The sequence below is a fragment of the Callorhinchus milii genome, unplaced genomic scaffold (assembly GCF_018977255.1).
Source record: "Callorhinchus milii isolate IMCB2004 unplaced genomic scaffold, IMCB_Cmil_1.0 Scaffold1, whole genome shotgun sequence".
NCBI classification, from domain to species: Eukaryota; Metazoa; Chordata; class Chondrichthyes; order Chimaeriformes; family Callorhinchidae; genus Callorhinchus; species Callorhinchus milii.
This window is the reverse complement of record NW_024704742.1, coordinates 76,240,277-76,258,285: the sequence shown is the minus strand read 5'-3', so window position 1 is coordinate 76,258,285 and position 18,009 is coordinate 76,240,277. Positions and strand designations below refer to the sequence as shown.

Below are 18,009 nucleotides of genomic sequence, written 5' to 3'. Positions count from 1 at the left end.
TCAATTTATCATAATAATTATAATCCTTGCATTTGACTTAGCGCCATATCACATCATCAAGGTGACTCATAGTGCATCACAGAATTGTACTATGAAGCACATTGTACAGACAATTTGCACACAGGAATGACCCCAAAACAGCCATGAAGTGAATTTGAATAGTGTTACAGGATCTTTTATATCCACCTGAACAGGTTTAACGTCCCATCTGAAGGATAGCAACTCAAACAATGGACATATCCGAACACCGCATTGGAGAGTCAACCTAGACTGCGAATTTGAAATCCCAAGATGAGTCTATTCCAAATGTAAGGCTTATTATTATTCACTGTAAAGTGCAGTCACAGTGTATTTTTTAGGCAAATGCAGCAGCCAATTTTGCGCAAATACAGTTATGAAGTAAATGACCAATTATATCTATATCATTGTTGACCAGGACACCGGGATCTTCCATATCTACTTGAACAGACAGAAAGGATGTTGGTTTAACATCTAACTTATCATTGAAAGGATGACACCCTTGACAATGTAGGACTCCCAGAATACCTTGACTGTGAGTTCAAAGTCCCAATCTGAGGCTGAAACAACAACAAAATTACATTTGTATAGCGTCTTTCATGTCGGGAGGACATCCCAAGGCGTTGGACTATCAGTGTTTCGGACCCGAGCGAGGTCGGGATCAGGGAGGGTGGAGGGAAGGAGGGTGATCAAAGGCACAGTCAAAGAGGAGGGTCTTGAGGCGGGTCTTGAAGTGGGCAATGGAGGGGGCAAGGTGGAGGGACTGTGGGATGGAATTCCTGAGGGTGGGGGCAGAGTGGCTGAAGGCCTGCCCACCAATGGAGGTGAAAGAAGGTTAGCAATGAAAATTTATAAAAAGAGAGATACAGAGGAATCCGCTTTAGCCGGACGCCGGTTAACTCTGGATGCTGGGTAAATCGAACAAAACACCCGGTACCAATTCATTTGTATTCTTACCTGTTTTATATATGTCGAGTAATTCAGACAAAAATCCACTTAATCCAGACAAGATGCCACGCAAGTCGCTGAATGCACTCACTTGGCCCTTCTGTGTCTCGAGCGGATCCACTCAGCCCCGAGCGGCTCAGGGTTGGAGATGGGAGGAGTCAAATTATGATTGATTGATTGATTCATTGATTCATTGATTCATTGATTGATAGCGGACTCCAGCAATTCACAAGCGGATTCGGGCTGTCAATCATTGAGGAGGGCAGAGGAATGGGGAAGAAACAAGGGAGGGAATAGGAGGAGTCAAATCACAATTGATTGTGAATGGTTGAATGGGTGGAGCCCAAACATTCGCAAGCCGCTGCAGGCTGTCAATCACCTCGGAGCTGCCGCTAATTGGTCCCCTTCCTATCCAATGGGAATGGCAAAGGAAGCAGGGCCGTGCCGCTGCTGCTCCTCTGCTGGTGAGGTAAGAGAAATTCAGTTAGCTTCGGATGCCGCTTAAGCCGGACAAAACGCCCAGCCCCGGTGTGCCTGGCTTAAGCTGCTTCTAATGTACTTCAAGAGTAGTGGGCTGCACCCTACATTCTAGATGTGACATTTAACAGCAGCGATGAAGGTTACTGATATAGATCTCTTAGGTCATGCGGTGCCTCTCTTTACCTACTGCCGCAGCTGCTTTGATCTTGTTCTTGACATACGAGTGACTGGCAGGATCATTTCCCACCAAGACGACACTAAGCTGAGGTCGCTGGTTGCCACCTGCCACCCACTGTTTCACATCTCTCTCAATCTCTTTGTGAATCTGCTTAGCCAGTTCGGTCCCCAAGATAACAGTTGCTGCTTGCCTGAGAACAAAGAGAAAGAACGAAGCTGTGATAGATGTGGTTAGATGATTTAAGATGACTTACAAAGTCCAGCATGCATGCCATTACTGCAACGCTCTCTGCTGCACAGGCTCTGAATTTGCCCCAGTTGTTCTTCAGATGTTGAGTTCAACGCTACAGATATGCCTCTATATTATTTTTACTGTTTCTAAGAATTTTGTCATGTGGCTTGTTGTCAGAGAATGGCCAAAGTGAGTGACAGCGATAATGGGGGGGAGGTAGAAGTGACAAAGAATTCTACAATGAACACCCCTCTCTCTGTGAATCTGCCCTTTCTGGTCTGCAATGCCCCAGTTTAATTTCCCTTTTGCAGCTCACACTCACAACTTCCTCATCCTGTATTTTGCATTCCAAAGTCATCTTTCCCAGAAGTCAGTGCCTTTCTCATGATAATTTTCTCTCCTCTCCAAAAGATAATTGACTCCACTTTCTTCTCCTGGGGAAAGGTTCCACAAATCTTGGGTGCTTGCCTCCCCCTTGCCAAGTGTCCATTATTCCTGTATAATTCTTGACCGCGAAGAAGCACATCTGCAAATTGCCGCTCAAAATACTTAAAAAGCAACTGCTTTCCTTGGGACGAGGGGCTAGACTCCAAATAAAATACATTGCATTACTTATAACAATAATAATCCTTGCATTTGATATAGTGCCTTATCACGTCTTCGAGAAAGCGCTTCACAGAATATACTGTAAAGTGAATTGACTGTATATTTTGTGGGCGAAAAAGCCTTAGAGATTTATAGATTCAATAACTAGTCTACACAGCCAGGGCACTTCATTCATCAACCGTGGAGTCAGTACAGAACATAATTGTGTCGTCATATATTTATTCCAATTGTCACTTGTTATTTTTAAATAGCAAACAGATACTTCTGGTATTTGTATATCAGCCAGAGTTACACACTTGGCTCTTTTCCCAGTGGTACCAGAGCTTAACCCAAATGCCAGGTTTAAATATACTGACACATGGCTGAAAACATGAGTTTCCTTTATCAATGGAAATCCATCAGTAAACAAATAAAAGAACTTTACTGTTGGAAACGTCCAGATTGTTGCTTTAACAATCAAAGAAACTGCTGGCTGAGCAACCACCTGTTTTAAACTGTGTCTGGAATGGAGTATTCTATTGCAGACACTGGAATTTCCATGTTTAGGTGGGTTTGGATACTCTTTGGATACTCTTAAGCATAGTAATAATAATAATAATAATCCTTGCATTTGATATAGTGCCTTATCATGTCTTTGAGAAGTCTCAAAGCGCTTCACACAATGTACTGTAAAGTGAATTGACTGTATATTTTGTGGGCAAAACACAGCAGCCAATTGCACACAGCAGTGTCCCACAAACAGCTATGGATTGAGTGACCAATTTTTTTAAAGTAATTCTTACCCCCGGAAAAGCAATCTGCCAATCGACTAACAACCGGGTTCCTATCTACTGCTAGTTAAACAGAGGTGTGTGGAGTAAAGAAATTTGCCCAACATTTTGCCCTGCCGGGAATCGAACCCAGGTCTTTCACTTGCAAAGCGAATGCTCTAACCACTGAATTGCAGGACTCAATGGTGATAAGCTTCCACAGGTGTCAGACATTTCTTTCTTAACTAAAATAGCATTTTATTATATATAAACAGATATTTTGGTGCAAGTACTGCTGCAACTAACTGCAAAATAAACAGTAGTACTACTCGCTCCGAGATGCTGCCCCACGTGAAGGGTATTATATAAACACAAGATGTTGTTGTTATACTACAGCATCCTTCATCTCCAAAAAGGGAGATTAGGTAACAGGGAGTATGATAATGACTGGCAATTATCATAAAATGTAACTGTAAAGGCCTGTACAAGCATCTTTGAAAGTTGGGAAGGAATGTAACAAATGTATTATTAAGAATGAAGTAATGCTCAGTTGCTTATTAATTATTGTGCCTTTATTTTCACAAAATTTGCAACTATAGGTTATCAAAGTGGAAATGGAATTGAAAATGTCAGTGGAACTCAAAAGTGAAAAGTCACCCTTTCCAGATGGTAAACATTGTAGAAGATGGAGGAGGGAGGGCAGGGAAGACATGTAGAATTAGATGAGATTATAACACGACAACAGTTCAACTAGTTTGTGATAGTGTTTAGACCTCACATGAGCCTCCACCCACCCTTTCCCCCTCCCTCATTATCTGCATCAACTTTTCTCTTTAATGTGTTAATACATTTTGCTTCAATCATAGCTTTTGACAGTGAGTTTCACATTCTCACCACACTCTGTGTCAAGAGATTCCTCCTAAACTCCCCTTTAGATCTGCTATTTGCTAGCCTACATTTATGCTCCCTCACTTTGGACTCACCAACAAGAGGAAACAGCTTAAACATCCACCTTAATGAATTCCTTCAGAATTTTAAATATTGTATCTCTATCCTCCAGATAGTGGAGGTTCTGACCATAATTTTCCAACTTTAGAAAGGAATATTGTGCCAGAGGACCTTGAGCGGTTAACAAAGCAACCCTGTTCAAAAAAGGACAAAGAAGGATAAACTGATAAAATATTACCATCTGTTAAGAACATTACCATTTAGGGTACATATCCTTCCTGGCCGGAAGGGACATGTACCCAAAATGGTAATATTCCTAATAGATTGGAAATATCAAGGTCCTTTAAATGTGTGAATGCAAGTAGACAAGACTATAACAAAGCAAATGGAGTTCTTAGTTTTATAGAGAGAGAAGCTAGTTATAGAGTAAAGGAGTTAAAGTCAAAGAATAGGGATCAATTCAACCTCTAGAGCAGGGGTGGGCAATTATTTTGGTTGGCGGGCCACTTCACGAGTTTTGGTAAGCTTCAAGGGCAACACACTTAATATGGATGCAAATGCTTAATAATAGTTCAAAATCAAGTCTTACGTACATAAAATAAAATGTACGTGCATAAAATAAAGTCTATATAATTGACATTCATTAAAATTAGGTTAAGTAAAAACAACTAATTGAGCAGACATTTATTCAATATTTATTCATTTATTCACATATTGATGAGAATGTGAGAAGCTCAGTTAATGGGAAGAATGAAAGCGCTGATGTGCGTTAACCAGACATGTTGAAGTCAGGCATTGTCTCCGTTGTTGCAATGTGGAGTACTGCTGCAAGGTGGTCATCAGTCATCACAGATCTATGTTTTAATTTATTGAATTTCATCACAGAAAATGTCTCGTCGCATATGTATGTTGATCCAAACAGCACAAGTATCCTCCAGGCATGAGCCTTTATTTTTGGAAAGGTATATTCATTAAGAGAGGTGTAAAAACTGGGAAGCGGCACTGATTTGAATTGCTCCGCAAGCAATGGATCACACTGCAGGTCAATAAGCTCGAGTTGGAGGTCAAATGGGGCTCTGTCAACATCAAATGAGAAAGGTGAAGAAACCAAAGACAGGTCATTTTCGATCAAATTGAAATCCTGGAATCGGCGAGAAAATTCAGCATATAAGTCAAGTAGAGACAAACTATACTTTTTAAGGCTTTGATCGCACACAGTAATCTGCTGCAATGTTGGAATGTGGGCGAACTGCCTGTTTACTATCTGACACGATAAAATAAATAATTTTGTCATAAATGACTTGACACTGCAATACAAATCGTGCACAAAGGCTCCCTTCTGTTGCAGTTTTGAATTCAGTTCATTCATGTGGCCTATGATATCAACTTCAAATGCGAAATCAGAGAGCCAATTCACATCATTCAGCTGTGGGAAATCCAAATCTTTTTGTTTCATGCCCAAAAATCAATCAATCTCTGTTCTCAGTTCCCACACTCTTTTCAAGACCTTTCCAAAACTAAGCCATCTTACATTTGTGCGATACAGAACATCCGTGTGCTCGGATTCCAATTCCTTGAGCAGAGTTACAAATTGCTGTGGTTTAATCCTCTTGCTCGAACGTGGTTGACCACTTTCGTAACTGTGTCCATGACATTGCTTAGTTTTAGAACACTCTTACAGAGGACCTCTTGGTGGATAACGCAGTGTAGAAAAACAATATTCTGTTCTGGATTTGTTTCCTTGACTTGATCTTGAATTCTTTTCAGTAACCCAACATTTTTGCCTGTCAGATTTGGGCTTCCATCGGTGGTCACATTCACCAATTTTTTTTACACAACTCCTAATTTTAAGATACACTTTTAAGATACTGTCTCCAAAAAGTCTTCTCTAGTTGTCGTATCTTTCATTGACTGCATTGATGCTAATTCTTCTGTAAGCTCAAAATGTTTGGTGATATCTCAAATAAAAATTATCAACTGGACTGTGTCTTTGACATCACAACTCTCATCGAGTACCAGTGAAAAACATGCAAAATTGCTTATTTTATTTTGTAACTCTCAGAGATATCCTTGACCCATCTCACAATAGTTCGTCTTGACAAGCTAATGTTCTCAAACTGTTTTTTCTTGTCTCGGCGTAAAATCGAGGCAGAGTCAACCATACATTCCTTTATAAATTCTCCTTCAGAGAATGGTTTGCTGTTCTTGGTGATTTTGTGTGCAATCATGTAACTCACTCTTGTAAACTCATCATGCAATGCAAATTGTTTCGTGAAAATGCTTTGCTCTTTTTGCATTCGAACAAACATCTCATCAGCTTTCTTTCCTTTTTCTTCGGCAGAAACATTCTTATATTTGCAAGCATGTTTGCTCTCAAAATGGCGATTCAAGTTGTAGTCTTTGAGCACTGCCACACTCTCTTTGCAAATTAAGCACACAGCTTTTCCACCCACATTGGTAAAACAATATTTAGAAGTCCATTCTTTGTTGAATATTCAGCCTTCAGCGTCCACTTTCCGCTTCTTTGATAAGCTCATTTCAAATTAACGTCCTCTTCAGTAAAAAGTATTGCCGCGGTTACCGCGCGCATTTGAAAATTTGCCGATCCTTACATTTCTGACGTCAGCCTGATTCAACGCTTAAGGGAGCGTGTGCACAACTAAGCAGTGTAATTGGCTGATGTTCCCGGTCAGATTCAAATGCGAAATTTGTACGACTTTCTGGGACTGAACGAACTATCATTTTTTCTATTGCTAGACGCAATGAGAGCCGGATAGAATTATTTGGTGGGCCGGATATGGCTCTGGAAGGAAGATCTGCAATATTTCTAGAATATCTTCCGTCAGTTCATTTCTGTACTTTTGTGACCCAGCAGCTCACATCATCATGTTTACGCATTTAACCATCTCCATCTACAATGTACTCATCTGTACAACTATTCAGGTGTGTATTCTGCTCTTTTTTAAATTGCTCCGGCTCCTACCTTTGCAAGAGATTAGGTGAGAGAGAAGGGGAGAGAGAAAGAGGGAGGAGGGAGAAGAGAGAGAGAAAGTGGAGAGTGTCCCTCCAATATTCCATGTTACGAAAGATTTGTTAATTAAAATTCCTCTTTTTCTGTTCTTACAGTTCAAGTTAATTTGCTCTGATTGCATCTCCCCTTCTCAACAATTGAAAGAACAACTTGTATTTTATGTGGCATTCCTCACACAGGGTAGCATTCCAGAGTGCCACTGAACACATCCTTCCTCAATCTTTTTTTTCTTGAATAAAAACAATTTAAACTCTGTGAGTTGCCTTAAAGCTCAAAGTTCTCAGATCATTCTTCTTGCTCTTCTCCAAACTGTCTCCAGAGGTAAGATGTTCCAAGCTGTGGCCTCAGTCTGAGAAAATTGAAGTTGCTAGTTTCAAGTCATAATCAAATATCATCAAATACGAATAACTACGCCTTGCATTGGTAAAGCACATTTGGTATATTGATTTGGTACAAGATCCTCATGCTAACCTTTACTCACCCCGGAAGGGTGTGTCAAAGTTCTTCACAAGATTTACTGTGGAGTGACTGTGTAATTGCAGGCAAATGCACTATCCCAATTGAGCACAGTAATGTCCTTCTTCTTCGACAGTGCTTACAGTTACCCCCTCCCTTCCCCAGCCTCGGTGTCAGGTTCTGCCACAGTTAAGCGCTCCGAGACTCTGCATTTATATAGCGCATGAAGGGCACTATATAAATGCAAGTTGTTGTTGTTGTTCCAACAGCCATGAAGCCAATGACCAATTTTATCCACACATTCATTACTGCCAGGCTAGGCTCACTGGACTCCCCACCTCTTCCCTTCACAATCCAGAACTCTGCAGCTCATGTCCTTTCCCACACCAGGCTCATGAGCCTGTCACATCCATCCTCACCCGGCTCCACTGATTTCCCATCCGCCAGCAGATCCGCCAGTAGATCAGGTTCAAGATCCTTGTCCTATCTTTTAAATCCCTCCATAAGACCATAAGACATAGGAACAGGAGTAGGCCATTCAGACCCTTGAGCCTGCCCCGCCATTTAATAAGATTATTTACCGTCCTATCCCCATATTCCTTAATCCCTCTATCCTTTAGAAATCTATCAACCACAGTCTTGAATATGGTCTTGACCTTGACCTACCCTATCTCTGCGACCTCCTCAGACCTTACCAACCCAGTCATTCCCTCTACTCAGAAGGCTTCACATCCCCGCCCCACCCTCGGCAATCAGGCTTTCAGTGTATCTGCCCCTACTCTCTGGAACTCCATCCAGGAGGCGCTGTATAAATGTAACTTTTGTATTGTGATGTATTTGTTCGCTAAGACACCTGGAGATATTCCCTTTTCTTTTTAAATAGTGCCATGGGAGCCATGGGGTCTTTAACATCCACATGAACAGGCAACACAACATCGGTTTAAGGTCTCATCCAAGAGACGGCACCTCCGGCAATGCACAATTGTTTGTTAGATAAATTTATGTCGAATATTTGCATGCTTCAGTTCTCTCCAAGCACTGGTTAACATGGTAACAGAAGAGTGATGCCAACTTGATGTTTGTCTTGCTTGAGGTAATTGCTAGTAAATGCTGAGCTCATTGACTACACACCTGTAGATACAGTATATGCAAAGCCCTGCTAATTCCTGGATATTCTAAATCCTGGTTAATCTTTTACTGTTTGTAAAAGGCCAGTGGGAATATCATTTTAAAAAAACCTTAAGATTCAATAAAAGGTTCAACTTTTATTGAAACTTTCTAATCTTTAAAGGTCAGGTTTTCCGTGCATTTACTGCGATAATATGTGAAGCCAAAACATTGCCAAATTTACTGTGTAGGAGGTGCTCTCAAACACTTCTCTAAATTAGTATCATAGAATGCTACAGCACAGAAGACATTGGACCATACAGTTGTGTTACAGTGGGAGTGAGGCAGGGATAAACAAGGGAAACGTACAAAAGGGACACGTTTACAGAGGTCAGTTCCATTTTTTTAGTGTGAGTGTTCTGTCCTGATTGGATTATAAAAGCCACCTTCCCATGATCTGAGGGGCCTAACACGCAGTTTAAATTTAGAAATGTATTACACATCATTAGAAAACACACGGATGTATCTGAGGAATACCAATAACAACATTTACTGGCATTTACATAGCGCCCTTCACGCGGGGTAGCATCCCAGAGTCCTCACAGTGGAGGAGTCTGACAACGAGCCAGGGGATCATACCCTCCGCCACCCTGACAGCATTCTCAGTGTTGTCATCAGACTGTATATTTCACTGACACCAGGAGCACAGCTTTTTCACAAGATCACAAGATTGGTTTGGATGAAGGAGGCCTTTTTATCCCATCCGATCTCATCCTTCAAAACAACCATCCTATACCGTACCCCCATCATAGCACCAATCTGCATTTTAAATGAGTCCTGTGCCCTGGCCTCCACCATCCTTCCTGGAAACCTGAAAAACTTCCTGGTAACTCTTAAAGTCACAGCCCTAAACCTGTTCTCTCTTATAGTCCCCGAATTGCCATATCTAAAAGCACTTTCTGGGTTCATCTTCACAATCCCATTTAGCATCTTGTATATCTCTATAACAGCCCTTCTAAAGCATCTATTTTCCAGGCTGGAGAGTCCTAGCTTATCAGTCATTGCTAATAGCTCATCCCTCTAACACTAAGGATCATCATTCTCCTCCTTTATATTATTAATAATCACTATGTCACAGGACCTAAGACTGTATCTGATACTCTAGGGGCAGTCTAACCATAGCACAGTACAACTTATGCAGCACTGTATGCAAACTCCAACTGTGAGGAGATGCTGGATTTCCTCGAAACCAAAATCGAGGGGATATGTTCAGCCACCTCTGCCCTGTCCACCGCCACCCCCACATCACCTCTTCCTCATGATCCACCCCCCACGCATCCCCCCCTATACTCCTTCGACCCTATTTCTCCCTCCTCCCTCTCCACGATTGTTCGCAAGCTCAAACCCACCACCTGCTCCCTCGATCCCATTCCCACCTCTCTCCTCATCTCCCAGCTCCACCTTCTGGGCCCTCTCCTGACCGACGTCATCAACCTCTCCTTATCCACCGGTTCAGTTCCCACCCCAAAAACAGCCGTCATCACCCCCATCCTGAAAAAATCTTCCCTGGACCCATCCCTACTCTCCAGCTACTGCCCCGTCTCTAACCTCCCATTCCTCTCCAAGGTCCTGGAACGAGTTGTCGGGTCCCAACTCCGCTCCTTTCTCTCTTGCCATTCCCTCTTTGAACCCTTCCAATCCGGCTTTCGCGCTGCCCACAGCACGGAAACAGCCCTGGTCAAAGTCACTAGTGACATTCTGAACATCTGTGATCAGGGCTCCCTCTGCCTCCTTGTTCTCCTCGACCTCTCTGCTGCCTTCGACACTGTCGACCACTCCATCCTCGTACACCCCCTCTCCGTTTTACTCAATCTTCATGGACCTGCCCTTGCCTGGTTTGATTCCTATCTCTCTCACCATCTCCACTTTGTTGGCTCTAACGGCTTCTCCTCCAGCCCCCGCACTGTCACATTTGGCGTCTCCCAGGGCTCTGTACCTCAGCACCTCAGGCTCTGGCAGCATCAACCTCCATGGTTGCACACTTCAACTCACCAAGCCAGTCAGGAACCTAGGGGTCTTGTTCGACCCTTGACTGTCTTTTCTTCCCCACATCCAAGCCATGATAAGTACACCTGCCTTCCCTCACCTCCATAATACTTTGCCACTACCTCACCCCTCAGACCGCTGAAACTCTTGTTCATGCCTTCATCACCTCCAGGTTCAACTAGGCAAACGTCCTGCTTGTCGGCCTTCCCGACTCCTCTCTCCACAGACTGCGGATAATCCAGAACTCTGCAGCCCGTGTCCTCTCCCGCACCAAACTCCGTGACCCCATCTACCCCATTCTCGCCCAACTCCATTGGTTCCCTATCCTTCAGAGGATCCAGTTCAAGATCATGGTCCTCACCTCCAAAGCCCTCCATGGCCTCGCCCCACCCTACCTCTGCGACCTCCTAAACCCCTACCAACCCGTCCGCTCCTTCTGCTCGGCCTGCTCCGGCCTGCTCCACGCCCCCCGACCCACCCGCCCCACCATTGGTGGGAGAGCCTTCAGCCACTCTGCTCCCAACCTCTGGAATTCCATCCCCTAATCACTCTGCCTCACCCCCTCCTTAGCCTCCTTCAAGTCCCACCTCAAAACTCTCCTCTTCGACCATACCATCGATCACCCCCCCTTCCCCTCCCCTCTCTCCCCTGACTCCAGCTCAGGTCTGAAATGCTGTACACTGTCCAGGGCTTTGGGACATCCTCCCAATGTGAAAGGAACTATACAAATGTAATCTTGTTGTTGTTGTTTGAGCACGACTTCAAGAGCTCAGTGATTTGGGAATAATAATAATAATCCTTGCATTTGATATAGCGCTTTTCACGTCAGGAGGACGTCCCAAAGCGCTTCACAGAATATACTGTAAAGTGAATTGACTGTATATTTGTGGGCGAACGCGGCAGCCAATTGCGCACAGCAATGTCCCACAAACAGTCATGGATTGAAAATGACCAATTTATTATTTTTTTGTTTTTTTGGAGGGATTATTATTAGGCTCTGTGTGGAGTAAGGAAACTTGCCCAAGGTTTCGCCCTCTGCCTGGAATTGAACTCAGGTCTCTCGCTTGCAAAGCGAGTGCTCTAACCACTGAGCTACAGGACTCCACAATGCAGCCCAGCCACCCGTTTGTCTTATTTATTGCTGCCACACACAATTTTGATAATGAGAAATTGACCAAACGTAGACTCACTAGATCACGTGTAGCTTCCTCTTTCTATCCCGTCTCTGGAATATGTATATTTCTCACTTTTACTTCCTACATACAGTAACCTGCATTTGTCTGTATTCAACTTCATTTAATGGTGATCAGGTAAGGTGCACCCTTACTTGTTGAACTCCTTATTGCAGTTCACCATAAAGTTGGTGTCCTCAAATTTAAAGTAAAGTAAAACTACTTTCAATTTCAGGTCAATACTCTTATTTTGATCTATCTCCTTTAACAATTGCACTCTGCTTCCCTCCCTTTATAACCAGTTACAAATCCACATCACTCCAGATACCCAGTATTGTATCCTAACCAAAAAAAGTTCTCATTTCACATTTGCTGCTTGGGTTCATGACATTATACGTTAGCATTTAGCCTGGCTAACAAATATTCCAATTTGATCCTGTATACTAACAACAATAATAATGATAATAATACTACTTGCATTTTATATAGCGCCTTATCACATCTACAAGATGACTCAAAGCGCTTTACAGAATATACTCTAAAGTGAATTGATTATATTTTACGGCAGAAATATACTGATTGAGGAACATTGAAAAATGAAAATACTAAGAAGTTTTTGCTTTGGTAATTTTTACTGAGATACAGGCCCAGTTAACTATAAATGTACGTTACTAAACTTGTGCTGCGGCAGGATTTAACACTCTTCTGCCCCTCCCCCGCATTCTATCTTCATACGACAACAACAACAGCAACAACAACAAGATTACATTTGTATTAGTGCCTTTCACGTTGGGAGGACATCCCAAGGTGCTGGGCAGTGTACAGCATTTCAGACCCACACAAGGTATCGCACAAAAGACATGATTTTACACCCATCATCCAGAATAGTACTCATATACAATATACTAGATGTGAAGAGAAGAAAATATGCTGGCACAACAGACAGCAGAAAAGCACAGCAGATGGTGGAACGATTAAAGCCATTATCCTTTCACCTTCAAAATCTGCCTTCAAATCCTATCCAGACTGATCGGATAAACATCCCTCCATTAGTTGAAAATGGACACAACATGTTCCAATAATAATAATATATAATAATAATAATCCTTGAATTTGGTATAGCTTCTTATTGCATCAGGGGGCCGTCTCAAAGCACTACACCCCGAAACTCCGTTTCAAGCAAATGCAAGGATTATTATTATAATATCAAAAATGATTATGCAACAAAGTGTGCTATGAATTCTAGCCAGAATGTACCAAAACGGAGTAGACTTCAAAAAGCATTGTTAGGTCTGGCACTATGCACTGTATGTTGGTTTTCATACAATGCCATTAATATTATATCAATGCTTACTTAGCTCATGAATAAGGAGAATTATGAAGCCATTGTTTTAAATTGACTTCGAAACACTGAAAGAAACTTGTTGAGACTTGAATGCTTGTGATATTGCCGGATATAAAAATAACCTTGATTCCTATAATTGTTATATTGTAACATGTTTTATGCTTTTGTTTTTACACTTGGAAGCTAAATTATTGTGTTCAACAAGATTATACTCTGAAGCCTCCATGTTAAGAACGTGTAATGCATATGTACCTTGTACTGAATATATAAACCATATGTCATATTTTCAGCCAAATTGTATTATTCCTTCTTTATAGCATGTGGAGTCCTGTAGCTCAGTGGTTGAGCACTCGCTTTGCAAGCGAGAGACCTGAGTTCAATTCCAGGCAGAGGGCGAAACCTTGGGCAAGTTTCCTTACTCCACACAGAGCCTAATAATAATCCCTCCAAAACCAAAAACAATAATAAATTGGTCATTTTCAATCCATGACTGTTTGTGGGACATTGCTGTGCGCAATTGGCTGCCGCGTTCGCCCACAAATATACAGTCAATTCACTTTACAGTGTGTTCTGTGAAGCGCTTTGGGACGTCCTCCTGACGTGAAAAGCGCTATATCAAATGCAAGGATTATTATTATAGCAGGCCAGCACATAGCCACATAAAGCTTTGTATTGGTAAGATTTTTGAAAACTGCAAAACATACAAGTTGAGGGGTTATCCTCCAATCTTCTTCGTGACTATCTTTACAGATCCAGTCACAGTGTAGATTGGAAAAAAATATATACTCTTTTAAAAGGTTTTCCTGATGGTGCATATGTGAATAGTGAGATTTTTGCTGCTAGTCATGAATGAACTGAATTAGACTTTTGGACAATAAATGGAAGTTAGCCTGAACCACCATCAATCTCTCGCAGTTGTGTTTACTGCTTCAGAAAGTTTCCTATGTCAAATCATAAACATTCTCAGAAGGTCGTACATGATAGCCAGATCAAGCATAACTAGTGCTCTATTCAATTATTATCTGCCACAGTGCAAAAAAANCATTCTAGTCCAGACAAAGACCATATAGTGTACTCTGCAATTAAGAGTACACATTGTGACTTGAATCCATTATGCCAATTAATAAAGAAAAATATTACATTTGCCAAAGTACTGAGGTCAATCATTTTACACATTTTTTTCCTTTCTGAATCAGTTCAGGATGAATACACATAGTTGCAGCACAATAATAATCCTTGCATTTGGTGTAGCGCCTTATCATGTTGGAAGGAGGTCTCAAAGCGCTTCAGAGGATTTACTGTGAACTGAAGTGACTAGATATTTGTAAGCAAATCCAGCAGCCCAATTGTACATAGCAATATCCCACAAACAGCCATGAAACAAATCACCAATTTTATTTGGGGATTGTTGACTAGGAACTCCCTTCTGTTTACAGATAGTGCCATAGAATCTTTTACATCCAAGTGAACAGGCGGCCGGGCCTCGGTTTAATATCTCATCTGAAGAACGGCATCTTTGACAATAAAGCACAACCCCCAACACTGCATTGGAGTGACACCTTAGACTATGTGAGTCCAAATCTCAATGTGGGAATTGAACGCACAACCTTCTGACTCAGAGGCGAGAGTGCTACCTCTGAGCCAAGCTGACGCAAGTCTTGCCTACAGAGTACACCACACCTAAAATAATCATCAAGGTGAGGCAAATACATACCTTTTTTTGTCTTATTGTGTTGGTTGCTCTCAGTTTCTGAGGTGCAGTAATTGAGAAGTTATGATCAATATAGGCACTGAGTAGTTCTAACACCAATCAATGGTATGGTACTTGTGGTACATGCTATGGACTGCTTGGCGATGTCGTTCAAGGAGGATAAGCTCAACATTGAAAGGCTTAACGAGGATCCTATTAATGTTTCCTGACGCTCGAGGCGCTTTCTGGGCAAGTTCCTCACACTGCCTAGGCCCAATGTCTGAGAGTCCAGGATTATTGATAAAACTGAGGTAACTATGAGGGTAGACAAGGAAACCATGGAGGAGGTTATGATCATCTAACAGAAGCTTTTTCTTGTGTACTGCCAAGGATGTCAGAGAGGTGTGAAAATTATTATTATTATTATTAAAAATGTCACAAAGAAACTGTTGCTTCAGGCCAAGCAGGGAAAAGGGACATTTAATAATACTTAAGAATAGCGATCCAAGGTAAATATGGAGAAAGGCAACTTGCACAAAGTGAGGAACCAGTACACGTGGAAACGTATTCCAGTGGAAAGAAGAAACAAGTCATTATCTTCCAGAAAGGAGATGGAAAGAGGGAATGCAAACTGGACTCACAATGGGAAGAGAGTTGCTATGAAGCTGAATGGACTCTAATTCAAATATAGATAATCCCCTGTAATCCCCCCTTTGTTTTGTATCATTAATACCTATTTAACCCATCATCCCCTGCCCTCTACCCCATTTTTTCCTTTGTCTTCCTTGCCCTGCCTCCCCCTTCTTTGTTAGTCCTTAAAAGCCTCTCTCTCCGAACATGCACCAGTTCTGACGAAGAGTCGTGGACCCCAAACATTGACTCACTTTCCTTTCTCCATAGATGCTGCCTGACCTGCTGAATGTTCCCAGCGACTTCTGTTTTTGCTCCATAGTCATAAATTGGTCTGACACTCCAGCATAGTGCTATGGTAAAACACTAGAGATCCTAGCACACTATTTTAAACATAAAGGAAGTTTCTCCTGCTGTTCACACCAACAATTTCCAACATAAATTTGGTCATTCAATTCCTGGGTGTTTGTGGTAATAATAATAATCCTTGCATTTGATATAGCACTTTTCACGTCTTCTCGACGTCTCAAAGCGCTTCACAGAATAGACTGTAAAGTGAATTGACCGTATATTTGTGGGCGAAACGCGGCAGCCAATTGCGCACAGCAGTGTCCCACAAACAGTCGTGGATTGAAATGACCAATTTATTATTTTTTTTCCTGAGGGATTATTATTAATCGTGTGGAGTAAGGAAACTTTCCCAATGTTTCGCCCTGACCGGAATTGAACCCAGGTCTCTCGCTTGCGAGGCGAGTGCTCCAACCACTGAGCTACAGGACTCCACGGGACAGTGCTCAATACAAATTGACTGGTGCGTTTGCTTACAAAATATATCACACTGTACTTTACAGTAAATCCCATGAAAAAATTTGAGACGTCTCTTAACATAAAAGCCCTATACCAAACGGAAGTATAATTTATCATGTCTTTTATAATACTCATTTTATCTTATAATACCAGTGCTCTATTAGAAGTTGAAAAATCAGAGATTGGTCACGGGTTTGAAAAAAGTAAATTCAGGAAACGAGTACCAACTCTTTACGCGTGCATGGACAGGCTGATAATCTCAATGTCCTTTCCGCTTTGGGTTGCCTTGCATCATGAGATAGATAAATATTCCATCGTACCCACGGGTTTTAAAAGATACGCAGGCGGTTAAGGCTCTCGACACTTTGCAAAATATTTTACAAAAGACATTTCTCAGGAGTAAATGGACCCAAGAAATGCCAACCTATTTAAAATCATGGAATTGTTAAGAGCCTAAGGATCAAAAAAAAAATGAAAGATCAAAATGAGGAAGAGACTGTTGAAAAATAAGCATCAGGTTATAGCCTCTGCATCTCTCCAGTAGAGGTCTCTCACACACTCTCTCTCTCTCTCTCTCTACTATCACTATCACACACTTGCTGTATTATGCAAACATACGAGCTGATCCTCATGCCCAGGTTTTCCAAAGTCAGCCAATAAATTCCCCTTCCCAGCTCACGGTGCAGACATGTACCCGGTGTGCACGTTTGCAATGACTGGATCGCTGCAGCTGCTGCAGTGTTTCACTGATCGTCGTGTTTGCACGTCAGGGCTCTTTGGGGTTTTTTTTTTGTTCATCTTCTGCAATAATAAATTGCCGTGAGCTGCGGGCTGTCAAGTCAAGTTCCCCTCAGCCGCGCATCCCAGCACTGCCCTGCACTGCCCAGCACTGCCCTGCACTGCCCAGCACTGCACTGCCCAGTCCTGCACTGCCCAGCCCTGCACTGCTCTGCCCTGCACTGCCCAGCCCTGCACTGCACTGCCCAGTCCTGCACTACCCTGCCCTGCACTGCACTGCCCTGCACTGCCCAGTCCTGCACTACCCTGCCCTGCACTGCACTGCCCTGCACTGCCCAGTCCTGCACTACCCTGCCCTGCACTGCACTGCCCTGCACTGCCCAGTCCTGCACTACCCTGCCCTGCACTGCCCAGCTCTGCTCTGCTCTGCACAAGCATCAGGACCACTCATCACCTTACCTGCAGCCGCTGCTGTGCAGATGTCCTCCTGCCAGCGGGGCTCCGCGACCTCCCCACAGCAGCCTGGACACAACCACCCGGAGAGGGGAGCAGAGAGACACTGGCAGCGCCATGACATCCCAGGCAACAGCCAACCAGCCAACCAGCCAGGCAGCCAACAGGGCAGAGAGACAGACAGGGAGAGGGCCAGGGGGAGGAGCAGAGCATCCACTGCATTGAGCAGGATTGGACAGCACAGCGCAGGTTACAGCAATTGCACCACCTTTGCAACTGCCACCACAAATTGCATTTGCAGTAAAACTCGCGTAAGTCTGATCTGTGTAAATCGTATGATCCCTGCCACACAGCTGCTCAAGTCCCTTTCAAGAGT

The 18,009-nt window shown here is 42.8% G+C and overlaps 1 protein-coding gene across 2 annotated transcripts in view; it reads right to left on the bottom strand.

Annotated features, from left to right (window-relative positions):
* The window catches only part of LOC103177682 (methylenetetrahydrofolate dehydrogenase (NADP+ dependent) 2 like), a 63,844-nt gene extending 46,047 nt beyond the window's left edge, over positions 1-17,797 (bottom strand). Inside the window, exons 1-2 of one of the 2 annotated variants that reach the window (XM_007891969.2) lie at positions 17,640-17,797; positions 1,630-1,814 (exon numbers count right to left, since the gene is read on the bottom strand). In XM_007891969.2, coding sequence (XP_007890160.1) covers positions 1,630-1,814; positions 17,640-17,752 — 298 coding nt within the window. In that variant the 5' untranslated portion in view covers positions 17,753-17,797. The remainder of the gene's footprint in view (positions 1-1,629; positions 1,815-17,639) is intronic. The other variant, XM_007891970.2, reaches the window with a different exon arrangement.
* Positions 17,798-18,009: the final 212 nt, after the last annotated feature.